This window comes from Protopterus annectens, chromosome 11.part0 (assembly GCF_019279795.1).
Source record: "Protopterus annectens isolate FY-2018-M chromosome 11.part0, PAN1.0, whole genome shotgun sequence".
NCBI classification, from domain to species: Eukaryota; Metazoa; Chordata; order Ceratodontiformes; family Protopteridae; genus Protopterus; species Protopterus annectens.
In genome coordinates, this window is record NC_056745.1 from 1,548,209,145 (window position 1) to 1,548,234,068 (window position 24,924).

The 24,924-nt window shown below is 43.3% G+C and overlaps 1 protein-coding gene across 1 annotated transcript in view; it reads left to right on the forward strand.

Moving 5' to 3' along the window:
- Nucleotides 1-24,924, forward strand: part of GDI2 (GDP dissociation inhibitor 2) — a 771,636-nt gene that overhangs the window by 623,154 nt on the left and 123,558 nt on the right. The window contains 1 exon segment of the mRNA XM_044088823.1: nucleotides 24,081-24,135. Within this exon segment, the coding sequence (XP_043944758.1) occupies nucleotides 24,081-24,135 (55 nt within the window).

Genomic DNA, 24,924 nt, shown 5'->3' on the forward strand with positions numbered 1-24,924 from the left:
TATTTGTTGGGTCTACATGATCTAATTGTGATTGATTTTTACTATCTTTAAGTAATTATATCCCACCACAGCTTTCTTCCAGGATGTTGTTCCTATCATTTTAAAATGCTGTTAAAAAAACCTTCTGGCTCTTTATCACTTCCTTGCCCCCCTAGCTTCTAAACTTCCAGTGGCATTCCATCTATTCCTGGAGACTTTCCTGTAGATTAGTTATGTCACCATTTTGTATCTCTCTTCCTCCTGTCCTAACTGTAATAATTGAGCCTCATCTATCTCTAACCTTAACATATTGAATTCCTTCACATACAGTTCCATTTTTGCTTTTTCTTGATTTCCACGTTTCTTTGATGTTCATCGTGTATACAGCTGCAGTCATAACAGATGGGTTCTGCCGTCAGGCGGGTCCTCGGTCGGCCGAATTCCAAAGTCTAGGTCCGGCGTCTGTTGTCGTCGCTTCTTCCCTGACGTCAGTGCGACAGGGGTATAAAGGAACCAGCTGACACCATTTTCTCCAGTCTTTCTTGCCGCGCGGTGCCCGAAGCAGAAGCAGTTCGCAAGTGCTGGTCGGCCAGTTCCTGAAATTACGAAATTTGGAAACCGAAGTCTTCTTAAAAGCTAAGTACCCCGTTGGGGAAACTTTTCTTGCCTCAGACCGATGTCAGACAAAGTTAATAATTGTATTTCTTGTGGGAAGCAAATACCACATAAGGATTTCCATTCCCTCTGTATACCTTGTTTAGGCCCAGACCACGATGTCTCAGTCTGTCGCTTTTGTGCTACATTCAACAAACGCACTATTATGCGTTGGGCGGAGTTCGCCCAGCATTATTTTGGGAAAGCATTTAACTATACTATGTCGTCGGATACTCCGGCTCCGGTTTTGTCTAAAAAAACGCAAAGACAAGGACCGACACACGAGGTCCGCGGCCTCTACCGACACCACGCCAAAGCCAACTACACGTGGTCCGGTTCTCAGTGAGGCGCCTATGCAGCCCCTGATTACCGACGACACTTTGACGGTGTCTCCTGTGCCCGAGGTTACAAGCTCCTCAGCCCACACCCCGACTGCAGATACCGAAGCCACTCTTGGCGTTGAAACTCAGAATGTGGACAGGTCCACCTCCACTCAAGGTGTCTTCAGACCTTCATCTTCTTTCTCCATCAAGGCTTTCACAAAGTCTAAAGCAACCTTGCACCCTAAGAGACCAGCTACACAGGGCCCATCTTCAGGCCCCATGCCTAAAAAAACAGATGCTTAAAATGGCTGAGGATTTAATTACTCTAATCAGAGGTTCTCAGCCCCCACCGGACAAAAGGCCCAGAGTGGAGGAAGATTCCCCCTCCTCTGACCAGGGCTCCATTATTTCAGAGCACTCTGATGATGAGGAACATTCTTACTCCCCTTTTGAAGACTCTGATGCGGAGGAATCCATCCCTTCTGTATCCCCCCCTGAGGATTACTCATTTGGGGAAACTTGCATACCTTAAAGGAACACTTCCACTGGGAAGGCCAAGATTATTCAGATTCCAAGAAAAGACTCAGGGAATTTCTCTTGTTACCTCAGCATTGGCCTCTGGCTATACCTCCTGTCTTGGACATCCTAGATGATGTTTACTCGGAGGCCTGCCTTAACCCGGACTCTCTACCCCCAGCTCCAGTTAAGCCTGACGGGTACTACAGGGTTCCCGACTCACACCAATTTCTTTACAAAAGCTATGCTGCTGACCCAGAAACCATCTCACAGGGCCCCAAGGGAGTTAAGGCCTCCATTGCCAAAAATCCATTGCCCTCCGAGAGAGATTCCAGATCCTTAGAAAGGTGGGGGAAAAAGGTATATACCTCGGCTACCTTATCCATGAGGGCCTAAACTGTCAGTTTCATGTGCTAAAATACCAACAGTTTTTGTTATCACAATTGAAGAGTAAAATGTCACAACCTGAACAACCAGACTTGAAGGAGTTGCGGGATTTGATACATAGTGCAGAACAAGTGGGTAAGCATACCTTACAGTGTGGTTTTGATGCTCTAGAGGCCTCATGTAGAGCTGCTGTTACAGGATCAGTCATACGTAGGCATGCCTGGCTCAAGGAACAAGCCTTGCCTGATCATGTCAATGCTAAATTACTAGACGCCCCACTTCAAAAGGATGTACTATTTGGTGCTAATGCTGAGGAGGTATTAAGGAAAATGGAGGAAAAGGCTAAGTCAATGCAAACTGTGAAAGAATTTCTACAGGTTCAACCCCCACGTTTTAGTAGAAACTGGTCTTCCAAAAACTGGTCCTTTCCTGCCACAGACAGACCCCAAAGAAGCAGATACAGGCGCCCGAGGGGCAGAGGACAATCCCAAGGATGGTATAGAGGCAGACAATGGCAAGCCCCTACACAAAGAGGTGGTGAGGACAACTCGCAATTTTTCAGAAAGCAAACCCAATGACTTCCCCTTTGCATGCCAACCAGGTTTCAAATGGCAGCCCCCCTTAGGAGGAAAGCTGGCATTATTTTCAAAAAATTGGCATGTCACAAAGGACAAATGGATCCTGGACATTATAAACAGAGGCTACAAATTCCATTTTCACACCCTTCCAAAAATGAGAGGCATGCCAAACCTGCCACACAATCAAAGGGCAGAGGCACAAAAGCAAATTACAGATCTCATAAACATGAAAGCTATTCAAGAGGTACCTACGCACGAACAAGGTCAAGGTTTTTATTCCAGGCTATTTCTGGTGCCAAGGAAGGGAAAAGATTGGAGACCTATTTTGGATCTATCCATCCTAAACACATTTCTACTCGTACCAAAATTCAAGATGCTCACTCTGCAGCAACTTCTTCCCATGCTGGGCAAGGAGTCTTGGCTGGTAACATTGGACCTCAAGGAGGCATACCTGCATGTCCCAATCAGACAAAATTGCAGAAGGTGCTTCAGATTTCTTGCAGGTTCAACCCATTATCAATTCTCTGCATTGCCCTTTGGCTTATCTACTGCGCCCAGAGTATTCACGAAATGCCTGGCATCAGTAATTGCCTACTGCAGACTTCAAGGGATACAAATATACCCCTATTTGGATGACTGCCTGATCCAAGCGGACAGCAAGCACATTCTTCTGAAACATCTGGCTTATGTAATAATGTTATTGAAATCTCTGGGATACACAGTCAACAAAAAGAAATCAAGGCTAATACCCTCTCGGAAGATAATTTTCCTGGGTGCCAATTTGGACACAAACACCCAGATGGCCTACCTCACGCCAGAGAAGCAGGGGCAACTAATACAATACTTCAGAACACTAGCAAATTGCACCAGGCTGACTGCAAGGAAAATCCTGCAGGCTCTGGGATTCATGGCATCTTGCATCTTACTAATCCCATGTGCAAAGCTGCACATGAGGAAACTACAATGGTACCTGAAATACATATGGTCTCAACACAGTCACAGTTTGGGAACAATAATACCACTAATTCCATGTCTGCAAAATTAATTTCTGCGGTGGGCTCAAGCATGTCAAACAAGCACAGGTCTTCCATTCAGCAAGCCTCAAGCAAATCAAGTCATCACAACAGACGCCTCGGACTACGCCTGGGGGGCGCACATGACAGATCGGTGCATTCAGGGCAAATGGTCCCAAAAAGAAAAGCACCTTCACATCAATCAAAAAGAAATGCTAGCAGTAATAAATGCTATTATAGCTTTCAAGGACCTTCTACAACCAGGTCAATTATTGATAGGAACGGACAACACCACAGTTATGTGGTACATAAACAGGGAGGAACACATTTTTACCCCCTATGCAGACTGGCCATGTCACTTTGGGACATGGCCATGGACTTACAAATGGAACTACAAGCACAGTACTTGCCAGGCAAGGAAAACACGCTGGCAGACAACCTAAGCAGGAATATGACAGATCCACACGAATGGAAATTGCATCCAAAAGTTTTTACAGAAATAATCCAAGAATGGGGAGGGCCAGACATAGATCTCTCTCCCACAAGAATCATCAATTGACAAAATTCTGCTCAAGGATCTTCCATCCAAAGGCCTGGAGAGTGGACGCTCTTTCTTTCAGTTGGACATCAATGACAGTTTATGCCATCCCTCCTCTTCCTCTGCTGCCCAAAGTTCTATTAAAGACCAAAGCAGACAGACCAAAGATGATTCTCATTGCTCCGGACTGGACAAGGCAACACTGGTACCCACTCCTGAGGAGCCTGGCGCATTCCCCACCATGGACCCTGCCTCTAATGCCTCTTCTGACTCAGCACAGTTTCAAAACTCTTCACAGCCAGCTAAAAACACTCAGTCTAGCCGCATGGAAGATTCCTTAGCATCTCAACAGGCCCTACTCTCCAACGAGGTGCAGGATGTCATTTTGGAGGCCAGAAGGCCATCAACTAGAAAAGCTTACTCCGCAAAATGGAAACATTTTTGTGTCTGGAATGAGAAAAAGGGGCAGGATCCTGGAAAACTGAATGTACCTCAAATACTACAATATTTGGCTGAACTGCTAAGCAGTGGACTTTCTTTTTCCTCCATCAAAATACATGCCTCAGCCATTTCTGCAGAATACAACACTGATCCACCTTTATTCTCTCACCCTCTCTTAAGACAGTTCCTCAGAGGGGCTAAGAATTTAAGGCCTCCAAGGAAACAACCAATACCTGCTTGGGATCTTAATTTCATTCTGGAAAAATTGACCTTGCCTCCTTTTGAGCCAGCTGCCTCATCAGATTTGCAATACTTGTCATGGAAAACAGCTTTCCTTCTGGCTATCACCTTAGCTCGTAGAGTTTCAGAACTACAGGCTCTCCTGGCTGTCCAGCCTTTTGTCATCTTCCATCAGGACAGAGTTTCCTTACGAACCAACCCGTCCTTTATGCCTAAAGTGGTATCCAGGGTACCTTTAAATCAGGCCATACATTTACCTACTTTTTATCCTAATCCTCAAAACAAAGGGGAGAGATTACTGCATTCCTTGGACATCCACAGACAGCTGCATTATTATTTGGACAGAACAAAGCCTTTCAGAAAATCAGAACGGCTCTTTGTGGCCTATGCGGTAGGAGCTCAAGGGAAGCCAATTTCCAAACAGACAATCTCAAAATGGATAGCCCACTGCATACGCTTTTGCTATTCCTTTCATGGCAAGACTGTTCCTACAGGCATTAGAACTCATTCCACCAGGGCCACAGCCACATCTACAGCCTTCCTCAGAGGAGTTCCTACCAAGGATATTTTGGAAGCAGCCACATGGAGTTCTGTGCATACCTTCTCCAAGCACTACAACCTACCATTATACTCCAAATCTAGAGCAGGCTTTGCCACTGCAGTCTTACAGGGCATTTTGGCTCCTCCTAGTTCCAACTAGTGCCTACCACCCCTTTCTTAGCTTTGGGATTCTACCCATCTGTTATGACTGCAACTGTATGCACGATGAACCATAGTACAGTTTTGTACCTACCATAAATGTAGATGTTCGAGTGCTAATACAGCTGCAGTCCAGGTTTCCCTCCCTCCTTCCCCTCTTGGGACAGGCCTATAGGCTAACACATCCTCGTACAACCTGATTGGGGTTTTCATTTATGATGTATTTGCTTGCAACTACTGTATTTTGATTATGTAGCACTGCATTATCACACAAATTTATTATTGCCTTCCTTCTGGGGGCACCTGACATCTGGGGCAAGAAAAACTGAAGAAAATGGTGTCGGCTGGTTCCTTTATACCTCTGTCGCACTGACGTCAGGGAAGAAGCGACGACAACCGACGCCAGACCTAGACTTTGAAATTCGGCCGACCGAGGACCTGCCTGGCGGCAGGAGAACCCATCTGTTATGACTGCAGCTGTATTAGCACTCGAACATCTACATTTATGGTAGGTACAAAACTACTTTTTATATAGATTTTTATCAAATTTACAAAATATTTCTGATATCTCTACAGGATCTCTGTTTTTCTTATAGGCTCCCTTAGCCTGTCAACCCTTTTTACTTTATTACCCAAGTTGTTATACTCAATATGTTTTTGTGCTCTGGAGTTATCAAAAACAGTTGCTCAACAGTAATCTGTGTAAATTCATGTGCATTATCCAGGTAGTCCTTTATTTTCTTTCACTCTGCAGTTGCACCTCTTGTTCTCTGAGATTTCCCCGTATTCTGTAATGCTTTATCCTTTGTCAGTCCCTCTTAATTCTTGTTACTTCTTAACCATATCTTTTTCATTTATTTCTACCCAATTTTTAAACTACACTTTCATTTTATCCCACTCCCTGGCTGTATCTTCTGAAGAAATTTCTATCTTCCCTAGTAACTCCCAAATAATTTCCACTACCCATTCCTTTAATTCCTGTCCTTTTAATAGGTAGGTGGGGAAGAGCCATTGTCTCATTTTAACTTCATTACCCTGCATTTTTATCTGTTATTGACACGTGATCTGAAATTATTGGATGAGTATCAAAACTTTCTATTAAGTGCACATGTTCCTGCAAATATAATTTGTCTAGTCTAGCCCATTTGTTGTACCTTGGGGAATAATATGCAAATTGAGTTTCTTCTACTTAATTTACATCTTCCATGCCAAATATTTTCATAAAGGTCTTCAAATACCTATATTTTACCTTCTAGGCCCTCAGATGAAGCCTTTCTGTAACGATTCAAATTCCAGTCCCCAGCTATAAGTAATATTCCCTGCTGAAAACTTTCTCTCAGAATTTTCTTAAGCTCCGTTGTAGCAATTTTAGGTAGAATACAAGTACATGCCAGTGTAATCTTCCTCCCTTGCCAGTAGCCCCTTACTACTACAAATCTACTGTCATCTTTTTCCCCTCTTCTGTCACTGTTGGAGCTTCTCTAGCAGTTAATATAAATACTCCCCTTTTCCTTTGTCCCAGGTATTCAGCTGACTAACCATCCTGAAATACTTATGAAATTCACATGCTCAGTTCTTTTCAAATGCGTTTCCTGTACCATACGTATATACCATGTGTGAACATTTACATTCCAAGAAAATATGGAAAGTGTCATCCTAAGAAGATATTGTTCCCATTTGTGTAACAGCCTTTTTAAATGTCTGTTTTCAGCTTTTGTTACATGCACTAATGTTTGGCAGGTTGATTTTTTTATACAGTTGTTTCTTGTGTCCATTTGAATCTGTTATATCTAACACAATTTTTTGTTTGAATGAAAACCCTCAAACAAAAAAAAACTCTCAACCCCAAGAATATGCCCATAACCTGTTAAAGTAATACAAATGCACACAACCATGTACATATTTAAGTAATGAAGTTTAATCCTCCTAATTGGAACCAGTTGTCCAAGTTTGACAGCTGCACTCTGGCTTTAATTGACATACAAATAAGGATCTGATTGTCTTTTTCATTCTTCAACTGATGGGTCTTGGATTCAACCTTAGAAAAAAACATTTCTGTGGTCTTTTTCCTTTTTCTGTTATGGCTGACAAGACCCACTGGGTTTAAGAAATGCATGTCTTGTGGGCACAAGATCCCGAATTCTGATTCCCACAGGGAGAACATTTTTTGTTTAGGTGCTGCCCCTTTAAATACTGAATGTTTCATATGTGCTGTATTTAATTCTAGAACCTTCAGTGACCAATGCAACAAACTGATCCTAAAGGACTTATTACCATACTCTTCCTTTTCAGAGACTCCGACTACCCACCCCACCCCCACAAAACATCTAAGATCTCTTCGGAGGCGAGAGAATCTAGGAAGCGGTCTCCAACCTGCTTTGCAAAGTCAGCTTTTACTTAAGAGCTTCCTACAAAAGTACAGAAGTCTGATCTGACACTGATCTCCCAGGACCCAGTCCCCAGAGTTCATTCTGGAGTCTTATCTCCTTGACTCCATTCTAACTTTCTACAGGAGATTCTGAGGAGAGTCTCAGCCCCAATCCACTGCTTCATCCATCAGGCCTTCCAGGAACTTTTCTGAAGCTGACGTTGATAGGACGATGAGGAAGTTCAAAGTTGAGATTCAGATGGGGGTTTTCCTGGCTCCATCTCCCATCAGATCCGTGAGCCTCCCTTCTCTCTCCTACACTGTGGTGTCTCCTTTTCCCATTTGACCAACGATTTTGAAGCCTTCGGATTCAAGAACCCCCGAGTGTGTCAGCATTGCAGGTCTTAAACTGCATCCCTGATTTGTACTGACAGATTCTCTTGGACCAGGATGAGTCTCAGAGCCAAATTGTCAGTGCTGAGTCTGGGGGGGGGGTCTTCGACTCAAAGGTTGTCAGAGCCATCCCTGCCCATTGGGGCTTTGGCATTGGACAGCTCTGGTCTGACTTCTCCTTTGAGGCAGAGATCTAGGCAGGGCATGGTAGCATCTGGAGCTTCATCTCTGGTGCAGCCAGTTGTGGCTTCTCCTGATCCTTCTGCCTTTGGTAGTAGAGAGGGACTTCTCTCATCTGCGAGACACAACTACTCTTTCTTCTTTGGATTCTACAGACCTGCCACCATCTGGTATGAGCTCATTCTCACAGACCTATCACAGAGGCACAGCAGGCCCTAGTAAGCATCCAGGCAGTGCCCTCAAGGACTTCCCCTATTTTTGGACACCTCTCCAGACCATTCCACTGAGGAGGTCCCTAGCAAGAGAAGGCACATAGACTCCTTACAAGAGTCTCTCACCAACGACACTGATTTTGAGGAAGAGGTGGGGTCCCCAAAGTCTCCACCAGATGTATTCTTCAGAGATGTCTTAGAAATCCTCAAGCAGAAAGGTGGAAGGCCATCTGTTACCCCTTCCCAGATAGTCAGTGTTCCTGGAAGCCTTTGGGTCTGGCCTATCTACTTGGGCGATTACTGCGACTGAGCTTATAGATGTAGTCTCTTGCTGAGCATGGAAGGAACCGGATACTATAGAATTTGTCCCCCATCATTCTGATAAGTTCCTTGTATCTTTTAAGAAAAAGCCCTACTGGAGCAAAGGGGTCACTGTTGGTGCCATGGTTGTGGCAGCAGCCATGAAGAAAGCTAGCTGAAATAGAGCTCCTTCGTCTATCCTAACAGAGTTCAGGGGATTGAACACATTTGGAAAGAGTAATTGCGCCTCAGCAATCCTTGCCTTATTGTCACTGAGCTACTTGGCATATTTCACTAGGCTGGAAAGGGAATTGAGTGCGTAAAAAGCTTTCTGAATCCCTTTGACTCCATGTCTGCAGAGGACCGCACAAAGCTTTCTTCCTAGCTGGCCACTCTTCTGTCCATCTGTAATGCTTCCATGAGATTAATTTCCAGTGCAGCTGAGGATACCTTAAAGATGACTGGTTCAGGCATAGTTGTTAGAAGACATGCCTAGATGTACTTGTGTGACTTTGCAGAGCCTTTCAAGTCTTCTTTCATCAGTGCTCCTTTTGATGGATCGTCCTTGTTTGGCTCCACTGTCAAGGAAACACTTTCCCGTAGTGAGCAGGATGGAAAGACCTCGTCTGCAGTAGGGATCCATTTCTCTACCCGTCTGAGATCCTTTTTCAAGAATCCGCAAGGAGCTAGGAAAATGGTTCTTAGAGTCCTAGGGTCCTTTCCAAGACTCACAAGGAGATATCTCTCCAGGGGCAGAGGGAGAAGTTTTAATGGAAGATGCTGTCCTCAAGACAAAGGAGGCATGCAGAGTCTGAGTTTGAGACTCCTTAGATAAACCCAAGGTTGCTGAATGCTCATCTCTGGAGGCAGTTGGCGGTCACTTGTCTCTGCACCCAAGTGGGTGGGCATCAATCATAAAGGATACTGATGTTTCATATCATTTTCACAAGTTCCCCCGAACAAAAGGAAAAGGCTTCCAGACGTTCCACCCAGAGGGAAGCAGCATCTTTAAAAGTTCAAAAACTGCTAGACAAAAGTTATCCAGAAGGTCTCAGCAGTCCAGAAAGGATATGGAACATACTCAAGATTCTTTAGTGCCAAATAAAATGGGGAACCTAAGACCAGTTCTTGACTTCGGCAATCTGAATCAATTTGTAAAGAAGTCTAGTTCCGATTGGTCATGGCTCAGTCCATCAAGCTGTTTCTGCATAAGGAAGATTGGATGTGTTCGATTGATCTTCAGGGCGTGTACTGTTGCATCAAGATGAACAGACTCCCGATAATTTCTGCACTTTCAGCTGAGGGGGGTCAGTCACGGTTAGTTTAGAGCCCTGCCCTTTGGTCTTACCACAGCCCCCAGACAATTTACCAAGGTATGGCAATGGTAGCAGCTCACTCGAGACTGATAGGACTCAGTGCATTTCTATACCTAGACGACTGGCCCCTCACCACCCCAACCAGGCATCTCCTCGAGAAATCCAAGTGCTGCCTGCTCCTTTTATGTCAATCCCTAGGTATCTGTCAGCCTTTGCAAGTCGCATCTTCAACATATTCGGATCCTGGAAATTCATAGGTGCTCTTTTAGACATAGTTGGTCAGATAGCTTCCCTACTACCAGAGTACAGACTATAAGGTGTCAAGTGGAACAAGTTTGTTCCCTTCCCCCAAGCCAGACTGATTCTTCAGACTTGAGGGTAGATGGCAGTAGCTATAACCTTGGATCCTGTGGCCAAGTTTTGTATGCAAATTCTCCATTGGACTTTAGCTGTTCAGTGGTCAGTTTTTCCAAATCCTCTTCGCCAGTCAAACTCACACAAGTATCCAAAGACCATGTGTTGGTGGATTCAGTCGGACAAAGTTTCTCAAAGCTGCTGTTGTGTTCTTCCACCCCGCCCCACCCCCATATTCATGGTTACCACAGATGCCTTCCAACTAGGGGGGTGGGGCACATTTCTTGGGAAGGACGGTCCAAGGCATTTGGTTCCCAGAAGAGACCAATTTGTACATCAGTGTCCTAGAGATGAGAGCAGGCCTCCTACATTGGAGGCTTTCCAGGAAGCCCTCCCCTCACTGGATTATTGCAGTTCAAACCAACAAACATCTCTCTGGTTTGGTACATCAACAAACTGGGAAACCTGGTCTTATCCTCAAGAGGCAATGAGTGTGGCAGTGGGCAGTCTCCACCAGTCCTTTGTTATGGCAATGCACATCCCGGGGAAATCCATTGTGCTTGACCACAAACTCAGCAGGTTCATTCTGATGCCCAACAACTAGTCTGTCAATCAGTTAGTGGTGGAGAGGGTTTTCCATCACTGGAATTAACCTTGCTGTGATCTGTTTGCGTCACCCCACAGCAAAGCAAAATTGTAGCAGGTTCTTTGCCCTGACCCCTCTCCAGGGAAGTCACTGAGAAATGCTGTTAATGTTTGGCCCTTCTGTCTCCTTTGCGCTTTTCCCCCATACCTCTAAGGCACTTTGGTTGAAAAGCACAGTCATCCTCATTACCCCAGTTTGGCCTCAGGTGTGGTTCCCTTTCCTTTGGGTCTCACCTTCAATAATCTTCCCTGGATACTGGGTCCCTGTCTAGACCTTCCCTCTCATCATTTCCACTGATGGTTTCAGCCCCAAGCATTCTTCCCCAGTCTGACAAAAATTGCTGTCCTCTCAGAAGGCCCTAAAATCTACAAAAGTAAATGAGAGATTCTCTGGGCTTTACAGAGGGAATTGGACCTCCTTCATTGCCCCCATTTTTGCTGTTCTGGCGTTTTTAACATCTTTGTCATGAAGGGGCTAGTTTTTCTACTGTTAGTGCAGTTAGCAGTGATACCTAATTTTCATTCAGGGGAAAATGCTTCCCTCTCTAGCTTCATCAAAATTGTGCAAGGCTTTCTTAAAGGTACCTTTTTGCTTACATCCCCGTGAAGGACTCTACACCACCCTGGGATTTAACAATGGTGAGGCTTTTTATCTCTTGTCCTTTTGAACCATTGGCTAGATCTGACTTAAATTTTTTTTCTTGGAAAACTGCTTTTCTTGTGGCCATTACATGTGCTAGACAAGTATCCTAGCTCTAACTGTCTCTTCCAAGTCCGAGTTTTTTGATATACCACAAAGATAGTTACCTTACAAACCAAAGCTTCCTTCCTGCCTAAAGTAGCCTTGGGAAGTATTATCGAAGCCTCCAGTTTGCCCGTTTTCTTTCCCAACTTTGCTGATAAAGGTGAATAAATGCTTCATCTCATGGATGTACTTGGGCAGCTTCAAGTTCATCTTCATAGAACAAAGGATTTCAGAAAGATCAATTTTCTCATTCCCCACCAAGAAATTGGGAAAACAGTTTCTAAAGTTGTCTTGATCAGATGAATTGCACACTGCATATCTTTTGTTTATAGTCAGCAAGGTTTGTCCCTACCCATACCTCCTAGTGTACACCAGAACCATGGCTACATCCTCAGCATTCTAGTCCAGAAATTCTGTTGACATTTGTGCCACAGCTACTTGGTCTAACGCTTGCACTTCTGTTCATTACAAATTGGATTTTATTTCCAGAATATACTTCCATGAGGGCCACCCAAGGTTCAAGTAGCTGGTTCAAGTCTCTGTCCCATCACTTGAGGAAGAATGAAAATGGCAACATCAGATATGAAAGTTACGTATGCACCATAACTATGCATCTGTGTTGTCCATTTTCATTCATCAACTTTCCACCCCCTTTCCCCCTTCCCTTTAACTTTTGGAGTGACCGTGTGGTTGTGGAACCTCTGTTCTAGGGTCGAACCCCAGACTTTTTCTACTAGCCTTCCTTTAGTCTTAACTTGAGGTTAGTTATTTATTGCTCATCAGGCAGCAGACTCTGAGGTATTACAGGAAGACTGGGGCATTATGGGTAAAGGGAGGAGCGCGAGAGTTGGATCAGAGAGTCTAGTAAATGAGGCCAAGCCAGAACAGTGACCCATTAGTTGAGGACTAATGAAAGTGGACCACACATGCATAGTTATGCTAAGTACATAACTTTAATTTGTGCTTGCTAAGATGCATGAGACAGCCTGCACGTCTACTTGCACTACATGCTGTCTGTTTTTGTCTTGCCTTTATTCCTGTCCTTGATGTAAACAACTTGAATGCTTTCAAAAAACATAATTTTTAAGATTAAAGTATTGCCCTCTTATCAACGTGTCTTCATGGAAGCATAAAAAAAAGATGCATAGTTGCCTTCATCTACAATTTTCTCATGTTATACTGTAAACATTTATTTGCTTCAGTCTTCTATTTACTTGCTTTCCACTTAAATGTTGTTCGATCAATAAAATGGCCTTAAGCCAGTCACCCCTATGTTTTTTATTTATTTTTTTTTTATTTATTTAACATTTGTTGACCGGGAAAGTCCGACTAGGTTCCACAGATCCTGTTTTCAGCGGAGGCCCGGGGAGAAATGCTCCAGCTCCAATGCTACATTTTACTATGTAAACGTAAGAAAGAAACAACATGTCAGCTCTACTTGTGCCATGATCTGTATACTTTAATATTCCACCTCCCACCTGAACAACCTAAGATTACAGCCTATTATTTTAAACATGCTTTTGTCCAGGCTTTATTCTCTTTACATTGCATTGCCTATATTTCTGAAAACTACAAAAGAAGGAAGCAAAAAAGGAGACATCTAATAGTATGCAAAAATAACTGAAAGTGCTTTACTGTACTAGACTCAATTTATGCCATGTAATGTTTATTAAAAATACTAAGAACAAAAGTTGTTGCCTCTTTTTCCCTCCTCTTATGTTCCCTTTAATGTTCTTCCAAAACATTAATGACATGAAGTAGGGCAAATGTACTGGAGTCCCCTATAAGTTTAACAAAGTGAAAAAAGTCCACTATTTCCAGTTTTTCTTCAGCTGTATTTCAGAAATATGATTGGTTTGTAATCCTACATTTTTCATTAATTTCAGAGTTTTCGGTTTTCTATGTCTTCATTTCTCAACTCTACTCTCTGGTTATTCCAAGGTATTCCCAGTTAGTCAACTCCTGTGCTTTTCTCATTTTCAAGTGTTTTCCTTTGGAGTATTGAAAAAAGTTTCACTGGCAAAGTCTGTGTATAAGCTTTATTATTGGATAGTTCACTTTTTTTGGACAACATTTTTTTGTATTTCCTCTTTAGCCTGATCTGCATCAGAAATTACTTTGATACTCCAGGAAGAAATATTCTGAAGCTGGATACAGTAGCCTGAATCTGACATATGCTTCCCTACATTCTCTGATTGCTGGAATAAATTTGCCCCTCCTCTTCTTGGTGTACAGTGTATGACCATTTTCCACAAGTACTCTGTCTCCAACTTTTTGTACTTTGCCTTTCTGCCACAGTTTTCAGAATCAACTCTTTTCTGGTATGATTGTATCTTTAGTAATACAGGTCTTGGCTACTTTCTCATGGCCAGGTTTGGCGCATACACACAATGTTACCCCTTCATTTAACAGCTCCTGCTGTGGAATGCCAGCCCAGTTGCTTATTTGTGCTTTCATAAAGTTAATGCAGTCTATTCCTTCCAGTTTCCATAATACAGCAGAAAATCTGTTTTTCCCAGAGAAACTGTTTTCCTTGTGTTCTGTCACCTCTACCCTTTTTGTAAACATGTCTTCTTATTTCTTACTCAGCCAGCCTTTTCTTCATTTCGACCTCTGACCATTGTAGTTAATCTAAATATCTGTTTAAAGCTTCCATTTTTTTCCTAGCTTTTTGTTGTTTGAGTTGATCTACACCTTTAGTGTTTTGTTTATTTTAATCAGTTTTGAGCATATTTGACTTATTTTTCCTCTAGACTACTGCAAGTGATGTCTTGGACCAAAGCAGAAGCTTGACCTGCTTTTTGCTTAACAGCTGCAGGATTCTTCCCACCCAGTGTTTTCTTACCTTTTGTAGTTGATTTATCTTTGTTTCTGTAAAATTCTTCTTTGCTGACATCCAGGCAGTGCACTTACTAATCAACAACTTAAATTTACTCAAAGAAAATTTCACTTGCGCTTGCCTGAGTTTCTGATTTCACACTGGGAGAGCTGAAATTAAGCTGCTAGTCAGTGTGCAGCCATCTTGGAATTTCAAACCTCTGGACTCTTGGTGGAATCTGCTTTATGTTCTGTATCTCTCCTTTATTCTTACACTTGGCGACTCGGCCATTCTCTAGGTCAAAAACTTCTGGTTGGCTCGTGGCTATGCGGTATCCCATGATGCACCACTAATATAACACAGATCTCCTTTGCCGCTCGTTGAGCTTAGATGTGCTTCTTCTTGGCCGTGGCTAAGTGAAAACTTTCAATACTTTTTTGCTAGTTATTTGTTGACTAAAAATAATTATAGTCTATAGTTTAGTGTGCTAGCGCATTCCGTGTCTGTTTGACAATTTGCTGCATTTTCTTTGTGTACTGTTTGTGCTTTGGCTGTTTTTCCATTGGCCTTCTTGTATCCCTGCATCGCGTCACTTGTGCTGATTGTTATTGTTATTCTTTGTTTCCCTTTCACCTTGGGCTAGGCCCGCTTTAGTTAGAGGACCTAGTCCTCTGTCTGCCTGATTGTCTTTACTGTTGCCTGTCTATTTGTTGGGAGGTAGTTCTTGTGCATTATCTTAGCTGTTTATTGCACTATGTCTAAGGATACTAAGGATCACAAGCCTTTGGGCTTTAAAAAATGTACAAAATGTGCCCAGAAAATGTCCTTAATGGATGGGCACAATCTGTGTACTGTTTGGGGGGCTATTCACCTCCGAGTCTTGCTTGTTTTGTCATGCCTTTAGTCCCAGTGTTCTTCAGTAGAGGAAGAACAAACTTATCTTGAAAGGACTTTTGAAGCATTCTTTTGAGGAGGAGTTGACTTCTTCATCCTCCAGCTCTAAATCTCCTTCCTCCAAAAAAGATAAAGCCAAATATACAAAAAGGCGGTCTCCCATGCAATCCGTCTCGTTGGAGCCACCAGACAAAATTGCCAAAATGACTACATCCTCGCCGGCTCCACTGGTCTCCGTGCTGACAGAGGTTTCTATTGTGGATCCATCAGTTTAGGCTCCAGGAGTTTCGGAGCTGATAACCGAGCCTGTCAGCTGAACTGCGACCGGTCACCCCGACTCTTAAGTCACTTATCTTTCAGCGATCTAGGTCCCCCACTCTATCTTCCAGGTCCTCTATGAGCCTTTCTGATGACGTCGAGAGAGTGGTTCGCAGACTGCTTCAGGCTTCGGCACTGGCAAATTTACTTTCGGCTCTGTCCGTCAGCTCCAGAGACCAATGTGCCTTACACTCTGTCAGTGTTCCTCCGAGCCACTCTGGGCTTCCAGAGCCAGGGATGTCTGTTCCTCTGGTTGTGGAAAGGTCTATTCCAGCTACCTCAGTTGGTGTCTCGGTTCCGATATCCACTCCAACCCTTTTGGTGCCATCCGTGAGGTCTAGGATCCTCAGTTCTCCGGTCGGGCCCAAGGGGGACGCTTGGAATTGAACTTCTTTGGTTCCGAGCCTACCTCTCGGTGCTTTGACTCTGGTGAGCTTGGATCCCACATCTGCCTCGGAGCCCATCTTTTCGGCGCCGAAGATTGCCTCTACATCTTCGGAGCAGGGGACATCCTCAGAGCCGGGAGGATTGGCATTCGAGGTGATGAGGCGTGTGCTGTCCAGGTCTTCCGTTTCAACCACAGGTACAGACACTCTTCCCCCCTAAAGCGCCCGACTTCAGTCTCCGCTTCCTCTCTCTTCGAACACAGCAGAGACTCGCAGCCTCAGGAAACCTCCATGAGTGGTCCCCAGTCTTCCAAGGTCTCCCCAGAATACCCTTCTGAGGAGCCACCTAGGAAGAAAACTTGTAAGAGGAAACATGTTGACTCCCCTGATGAGTCCATTACATCAGACACTGACACTGACCTCGAGGAGTCGGAAGGGTCCCCCAAGTCATCCTCTGATGATATCTCATTCGCAGATATCCTTGAAATCCTGAAACAGAGGTGCGGCTGGCCCACCACATCCCCTTCTGATGGAGTCAGTGTACCTGAAGGCTTTCGGGTCTCAACCCTCCGCCTCTTGAGTGTCTCCACCTTTTGACGAGCTACTGGATTTAGTGAGTCGAAAGGTGTGGGAATCTTCTGGTTCTGTGGAACTGGTTCCTAGAAGACCAAATACATTTTTGTCGGCACCTCAGGACAAAAGACTCTTGCTAAGGGCATTTCAGTAGATGCCTTGGTGGTGGCAGCAGCTACCAAAAAGGAACTTGCTGAAACTTCCTCCACTGTCCATCCACCAAACAAGGAGTCTCGAACGATGGATAGGTATGGGAAGCCCGTCTTTTCTTTAGCGGCTTTTACACTTGGATCGCTGAACTACCTGTCTCACTTCACAAGGCTCTAGAGATGTGTTTTAGAAGAACTGGGAGAGACTCTGCAAGGTAACTTATCTGAAGCGGTATCTGAGAGGGTTAACGCACAGATGTCTACCTTAAATTCTATCGTAAACTCCATGAGGCTGATATCTTGCACAGTTGATGGAGTGAGTAAGGCAGCTGGGTTCAGGGGTTTCTCTTAGAAGACATACCTGGATGAGCTTGTGTAACTTTGCAAAGGCCTTTAAGTCTACATTTACCAATGCTCCCTTTGGATCCTCGTTGTTTGGAACCAAGGTAAAGGACACACTCACCAGGTGCAAACAGGAAGGAAAAATCCTGTTTGCCATTGGAGTCCGTTTTTCTGTTCCTTCTAGACCCTATTCCCAAAGGGCAAAAGTGTGGTAAAATGTGGTTCAAGAAGTCGCAGAGGTTTTTTCAGGACGCACAAGGTGATTCCTTCTCCAGAGGCAGAGGAGGAGGAAATAACGGTAGACGCTGCCTTAGAGGCAGGGGAGGTCCGCAGAACCAGGGAGACCGCGATTCCTTTCATGGTCGTCCCTATCAGTGCTCCTGAAAGGAGGCCCAACTGTGTGCCTCTGGAGCCAGTCGGGGGTCATATATCTTCATACCCAGAAACCTGGCACGACATCACTCAAGACAAGTGGGTATTAAAGAATTACCAGAGGTTACCATATTCCCTTCTTTCATCCACCTCCTTGGATCAGACGAATCCCAGATGTTCCACCCAATCACAGGGATTCCACAACTCTAGAAATCCAAAAGTTGCTGAATGTCATCCAACCCGTCCCCGCAGACCAAGTATGATTAGGGACTTACTCCAGATTCTTTTTGGTGCCAAAAAGAACAGGGGACTTGAGACCCATCTTGGATCTCAGCAAATTGAACGAATGTGTACAGACGTCCAGGTTCTGAATGGCCACCTTATAGTCGATACTCCCATTGTTAGGGAAAGACATTTGGATGTGCTCCGTAGACCTCCAAGATGCATACTACCATATCAAGATGGACAGGGCATCAAGGAGTCACTTATGCTTCCGGCTGGGGGCCAGTCATCAGTTTCACTCCCTGCCCTTTGGTGTCACCACAGCAATCAGGGTGTTCATCAAATGCATGGCAGTGGTAATGGTTCACTTGAGACATCGGGGATTCCAAGTGTTTCCGTACCTGGACGACTGGCTCCTGACAGCCACCACCAGGCATCTACTGTTACAGGCCAGGGACACTACCATTTCAGCTTGCTTACTGTTAGGGATTACAGTAAATTGGCAAAAATCTGCATTATCGCCCTCTCAGCATGTGAATTTTATTGGCGTTGAAATAAACAGTCTCAATGAGGGCTTACTCTCCCATAGAAAGAATTCAGAACCTCTGGGAACAAGTTTTGAGCTGACTTCCTCTAAGGAAAGCATAAACAAAGGTGGTGCTCAATTTGTTAGGGATAGTGGCCTTTACAATAACATTAGTCCCATTAGCCAAGACTGCACATGAGGATTCTGCAATGGTTACTCTTTGCCCAATGGTCACTGCAATATCTACCTCTTTCTCACCCCATCCTGATAACAGATTTGTGCAAACAGGATCTTTGCTACTGGACCCAGAACAGCAATCTAAACACAGGCAGACCAATTGTTCCTCCCTCCCCTGTTGCCACCGTGACCATGGATGTCTCCCAGATAGGGTGGTGGGGGGGCATTATCTAGGGAGAACAGTCCAAGGCACGTGGCAGGAACACGAGGCTCATTTGCATATCAGTGTCTTGGAGATGAGTGCAGTGCTTCTGGCGTTGCAAGCACTTCACAGGTTTTTTCCTTTAGGGACGATTGTGATCCACTCGGACAATATGTCGGTGGTGTGGTACATAAACAAGGAGGGACCAAATCTTATCCCCTCTGCAGAGAAGCCCTTCGAGTGTGGGAGTGGGCAGTGTCTTCCCAATGCTTTCTGGTCGCAACGCACATTCCGGGGAAATCCAGCATGATAGCAGACAGGCTCAGCAAGGCTATTCTGATGCCTCACGAGTAGTCTCTGAACACATACATTGCAGAACAAATTTTTTGCAAATGGGGTCAGCCTTACTGCGATCTTTTTGCCACCCCTCTCAATGCCAGATGCAGCAGCTGCTTCACCCCAATTCCCCAGGAAGGGGAGACACCCAGAGATGCACTTGTTCACGATTGGCCCTCGGGACTTCTCTATGCTTTTCCACCATTCTCCCTGATATCAAAGGTAATCCAGAAATCCTTGGGAAGCAAAATGATCCCAATTGCTCCTTACTGGCCTCTCAGACCTTATCTAATGGACGAATCGTGGACTCTGGACCCAGTGCCAGATTTGCTGACGCACATGTCAGGAGTGTTCCATCCCTCTCTCCACACCCTCAATCTGACAGCTTGGCTGCTCCAATTCCATCCCTAGTCAGGTTTCATGACTTTTCTCCTGAGGTTATACACATTCTGACATTCTCTCTCAAACCTTCGACCAGAAAGACTTTTATACCAGTAAATGGAAAAGATTCTCCTTTTGGGCCCGTGAGAGAAACCTCGATCCTTACACAGCTCCCATTTCTGCCATTTTAGAGTACCTTTCTCAGCTGTTCCATCAAGGTTCAGCAGCTGCCACTATTAAAGTTCAACTGGCAGCTACTTCTACCTTTCATTTGGCTAATGGCCCCAACCTTATGGCTCATGGACTGCAGAGATTTCCTTAAAGGGGCCACCTTAAGACCCCCAGTCTTGGATCCGGTGGCACCATGGGATTTGAATTTCGTACTCCATAGACTTACTTGAAGCCCCTTCGAACCTTCAGCAACTTATGACCTTAAGTTCTTATCATGGAAAACTATATTTTTAGTGGCTATCTTCTGCAAGGAGTATCTCTGAACTGCAAGCTCTTTCCATTAAGCCCCCTTATTTGGTGTTTCACAGAGATAGGGTCTTCTTATGGACAAACCCTTTCTTTATTCATAAGGTTTCTTCTTAGGCCAATATTAATCAGTCCATTGAATTACCTGTTTTCTTCCCTAATTTTTCTAACAAGGCATAGTACATATTTCACCAACTGGACGTGCATAGACAATTGCGTTTTTATCTTGACAGAACTAAGAATTTCAGAAGGTCAGATCAATTGTTTCCTTTTCAGATACAAGGAAGGGCCTTCCAGTTTCTAAAGTCACATTGTCTCAGTGGATTTCCAGCTGCATTTCCTTTGTCTATACAGCCAGTGGCAAAGATCTTCCCTTCAAGATGAAAGCTCATTCTACCAGGTCTGTATCTTCTGTAGCTTTTCAGGCAAAAATTCCAATAGATAATATCTGTGCAACAGCAACATGGGCTTCACCTCATACATTCATTACTCACTACAAATTAGATATGGTTTCCAGGAACAGGTCTTCCTTTGGTTCCACAGTACTCGGGAGCATTTTCCAATGAGCCACCCAAGATGAAGATGCTGGGGACGCTGTCCCAAGTGTAAGAATGAAGGTGAGATCAGACTACAGAACATAAAGAAGTTATGTACTTACCATAACGTTCGATGTTTGTAGTCCATCTCGCCCTTCATTCTTACAAACCCTCCCTCCTGCCCCCCTCTTTGAGGATGTGGGAGTGGAGTGACTACTGCATTATGGTTATGTTGGGTCCTTTCAACATGGTTTACTCTGCCTCTGTATGTTTCTCCTTGCAGTAAACAAGATCTGGGTTATGTTAGCAGTGCATCATGGGATACCTCCTAGCCACAAGACAACCAGAAGTTTTTGAGCTAGAGAATGGCCGAGTCGGAGTCAAGGTTCGGCTCCGATCCTAAGTGCAAGAATGAAGGGCGAGATGGACTACAAACATCGAACTTTATGGTAAGTACATAACTTCTTTTTCTATTCCAGTGAGCTTTACAGGTCAAGGGCAGGGCCCAGTTAGCCAGGCCCTTGGGGCAGTGCAATCTTGATGGTAGCCATCAGCCAAACAGGAACTGTAAGTGACTCGGGACTGCACTACTTTCTAAGCCACATGGTGGCCATTGCCCTTGACTGGGAACAGAAAGACTTGTGTGCTGAAAGTCTCTGTTCCCAGTCAAGGGCACAGAGAATTCTATGTTGGAGTCATCAGAAAGCTGTGAAAGTCTGACTGGAAGACAGATGTCCATCACCTGTGCCTAATTTGCATGACCAAGGATTTGTACTGCAGCAGTGACTTTAACTTCAGTTATAATGAACCTATGGAAAGTGTATTTTTTATTCTGCCTCTGTATGCTTAGAGTTTGAGGTTTCATTGCAGTATTTTATTTCTATTCATTGCTGAACTGTTCATTCATATGTGTGGTTACAAAAAGTTTTGCATGGTGTAGAGGTGATGAATTCTCTTTCTCAGACAATCAGCTAGTGATCCAAGTGCTGGAGGAGCTGTTTGGGACTAAATAAATTATGCTGGCTTCTGTCTCTTGGAGGGGAAGGGACTTGAAATGTTGCACCGCTGGCACACAGTAGAAACAAGATGTAAACGCAAGTTAGCACAAACTAAGTTGTACTCTTGGGCTTTTGTAGCAGTGTAGCTGGATTTTAGCACATGCAGGGAAGCAGCCTTTGATAACTAGACCTTTCTTATAGGTTCTGTTTGTGGCATTTACATTAGCCTGGGGGAGTGAATTACAAAGCTAAATAACATGAACTCAAAATTATGAGACTCTGAGGAGAGAAATAGATAATTAGAAGATGAGGCAGGAGCAGAGAATAAAAGCACATTTAAAGTGTGGGTGGGTGTGCATGCTGACAAGTATATAAAATGTGCACATACTTTCATACATACACACATACATATCTGTGTATGCACACATGTCCACACACATTTAAGCACATGTGTGTGCTTGCTTGTTATTTGCATACATTTCTAATAACAGTGCTGTCATCTTGTGTTTGCAGGGACCATTAGCTGTTACTCATTTTCACTTTCCATGCCATCTAACCAATTCCAGTATCCTGCTCCCCAATTCCAAAAAATCTATCAATAAAATTCCTCATGACACTTCACTTGGAATTGATACCCAGATTCCCTTGCTTAAAGTCTGCAGCAAATTCATCATTATGACCCTAGAACTTGTCTACAATCTCTCCTTTGGTCAAAGCACTTTTCGGAAACATGCCATCATCAAACCAGTGCCAACCCCCAAGCCACTTTTGACTTAAGTCACTTTACGTACTAAGACTGAGGAAAACTCTTAGAAAGAATACCCTGTATGCAACTGGATGAATACATTAAGGACCAAAGCCTCCTTCAGATAGTCATCTTCTGAATAGGCAGCATTATTGTCACTATCCTGTGAACTCAGTGAAATTCTTATGGATATGGACAGGGGTATATCTAATGTCTGCCATTTTTGACTTAAGAGAAGAATCTGACTTTGCAGACTACCAAAGACTAGAGATTGCCTTAAGAAGTGTGGCTCAAGTCAAAAAGCAACGGAGTAATTCCAAAACATCTTTAACCATTTCTCTGCAGTTGAAATAGTGATCCTTTTCTTACCAGAATAGTCAGAGTTCCAACGATCAGTATTTATTGCTCCTTTTCATTATACATCAGTATATTTCCAGTTGATTATCTAGAACTCCCCATTGTACTTAACAATTATGACTGTTTCTAGTTCGTAGCTTTCTCTTTTAAATATAAAGACGCTGCTGGAAAAGGCCAATAAAACAAATTCACATTGGCTAACCTCCCAAAAAAAACCCTTAACTCTGCAAAAATAAAAGCAGTCTTTTTTGGAGCTATTCTCAAGTTAGTTTCCATTCCCAACAACTGGTACAATGTGGACCATATCCAAACCCATTGACAAACACACCCTGTCAAATTTCTAGAGGTACATTTAGTGCAGACTCTTTACTACCTACACATAGAACAAGTATCCAAAAGTTCATATTCTGGGGCATGGAAAATCTCACTTTTTCCGTGACCATTAGGGAGGCCATTGGATGAATATTTTGTAATCACAACTAGAATATGGACTCCCAGTTTTTTACTCTGCCTAAAAGTATCCATTCCAAGCCATATTAAATAAAATATGCAGAACTTAGTACAGTTGCTGCCCCCACTCCCCAGACAAAAGTCATTGTTCCATCTTAAAAATTCTCACACCAACAAAGATTTAGACGTATTATGGGGAACCATGCTCTACAGACCATAAAATAAGAAGAATTACCTAGCAGGTATATTGTGTATTAGGGAAAGAATGTGCAACTTTCACTCTGCCCCCTCTTTTCCAAAACATTTTAATGAACAACATTGCAGTAACCACAGCTTCTCCACTGAAGGACCCAAGTCTTGAAGTACTTTGAATGGTATTTAGTGTGCGAGTTTAAATTCCACCTACAAAAGACTGCATTAGACTGCTAAGTGCAAGTGTTTTAAGTAACATAATCTACTGTACCAGTATTGGAATACAGCCCTTACCAGTACCATTTTCTGAGTTAGACTTGAATGGACACTAAAACTGTAGATTGCAAGTATTTTGACGATTGTTTATGCAGTTTAAGATTTCTTTATCTGCTTCATTGAAACCTCTTGTGATTTTTGTCATTGCCTCCTCTTTATACACTTACTCTAAATGCCTTAAATTCTGCTGAAGTATATGAAACCATATTTTGTATGCCAGTTTTCATTTTTGCTTAGTGTCATTGCTTTTAGTACTGTTCACAGTTGCTGCATTATACACTTTATTCAGATATTTTGTACCACTACATTTTGCATTAATTTTCAAGCTTTACTTTTTTATTCTGGGCTGAACCTGAATAAGTTTAACAAACTAAAAAAATGTTTACTTTGTGTCCAAGATTTCTATTTTTCTTTTAGGTTGGTTAGTAAATACACTGTATACTCCTTAAGGTTTCTTTTGTTTTTCTTTTAGGTTTGTTAGTCTCAGTACACTATATACTCCTTCTGATCCAGGAACTGAAAGCCAAGTAAGTGTGAAAGATAATTGCAGAGTAAATTGTTAATTTAATAGCATATAGTTGAGTTGTATTTAGTTGTGATGCAGAGGTTCTGATAGATTTATACATAAAACGCATAAGACAAAATGTGTGATTGGACTTGAGATTCTGACAGTTATTGCTTTGATTGCTAACAATAATAGAAGTGAGATGAAATTTAAAGCTTTGTTCCCATTTAAAAAAAGGCTTTCCCAACAGATTACATTAAACATGGTCTTCCTTTATATCACAAGGATATTTTTGTGTTCAAAACTATTTTCTCCTTTATCTCCTTTGCATTTTTTGTATCTGACCCCCCCCCCAAAAGGGTTGACAAATGCAGTAAAAAAAAAAAAAAAAAAAAAAAGTCTAGACTGGCCCCTTACTAATACTAAACCAAACTTGGCACTCAAGCTGTCTTTCATAAAGCCTGAGAGGTAATCTACACTACCTATCTGAAAACACTATTGTCCCCCCTAGAGACATCACATACAAATTAGTATGCAACAAAACTAATTTTTCTCCAGAGACTTGTCAACTGGTCCCCCTAAAACATTTCCACCTAGACCTATCAGTCCAATATTTCAGTGACAAGTTTCTCACCATTCTAAATAGGCTATAGCCCCCTTAGGAGAACATGCACAAAAGCTAGATACATTCCCTGGCTTTCTTTGAATAAAAAAAGCTCCATAAGCAGAGAGACAAAGCATGGCACAGTCACCAGCACTTGAAATCCAACTACCCTTCAAAACTACCAGCAATAATTTAGCAGAAAAACAA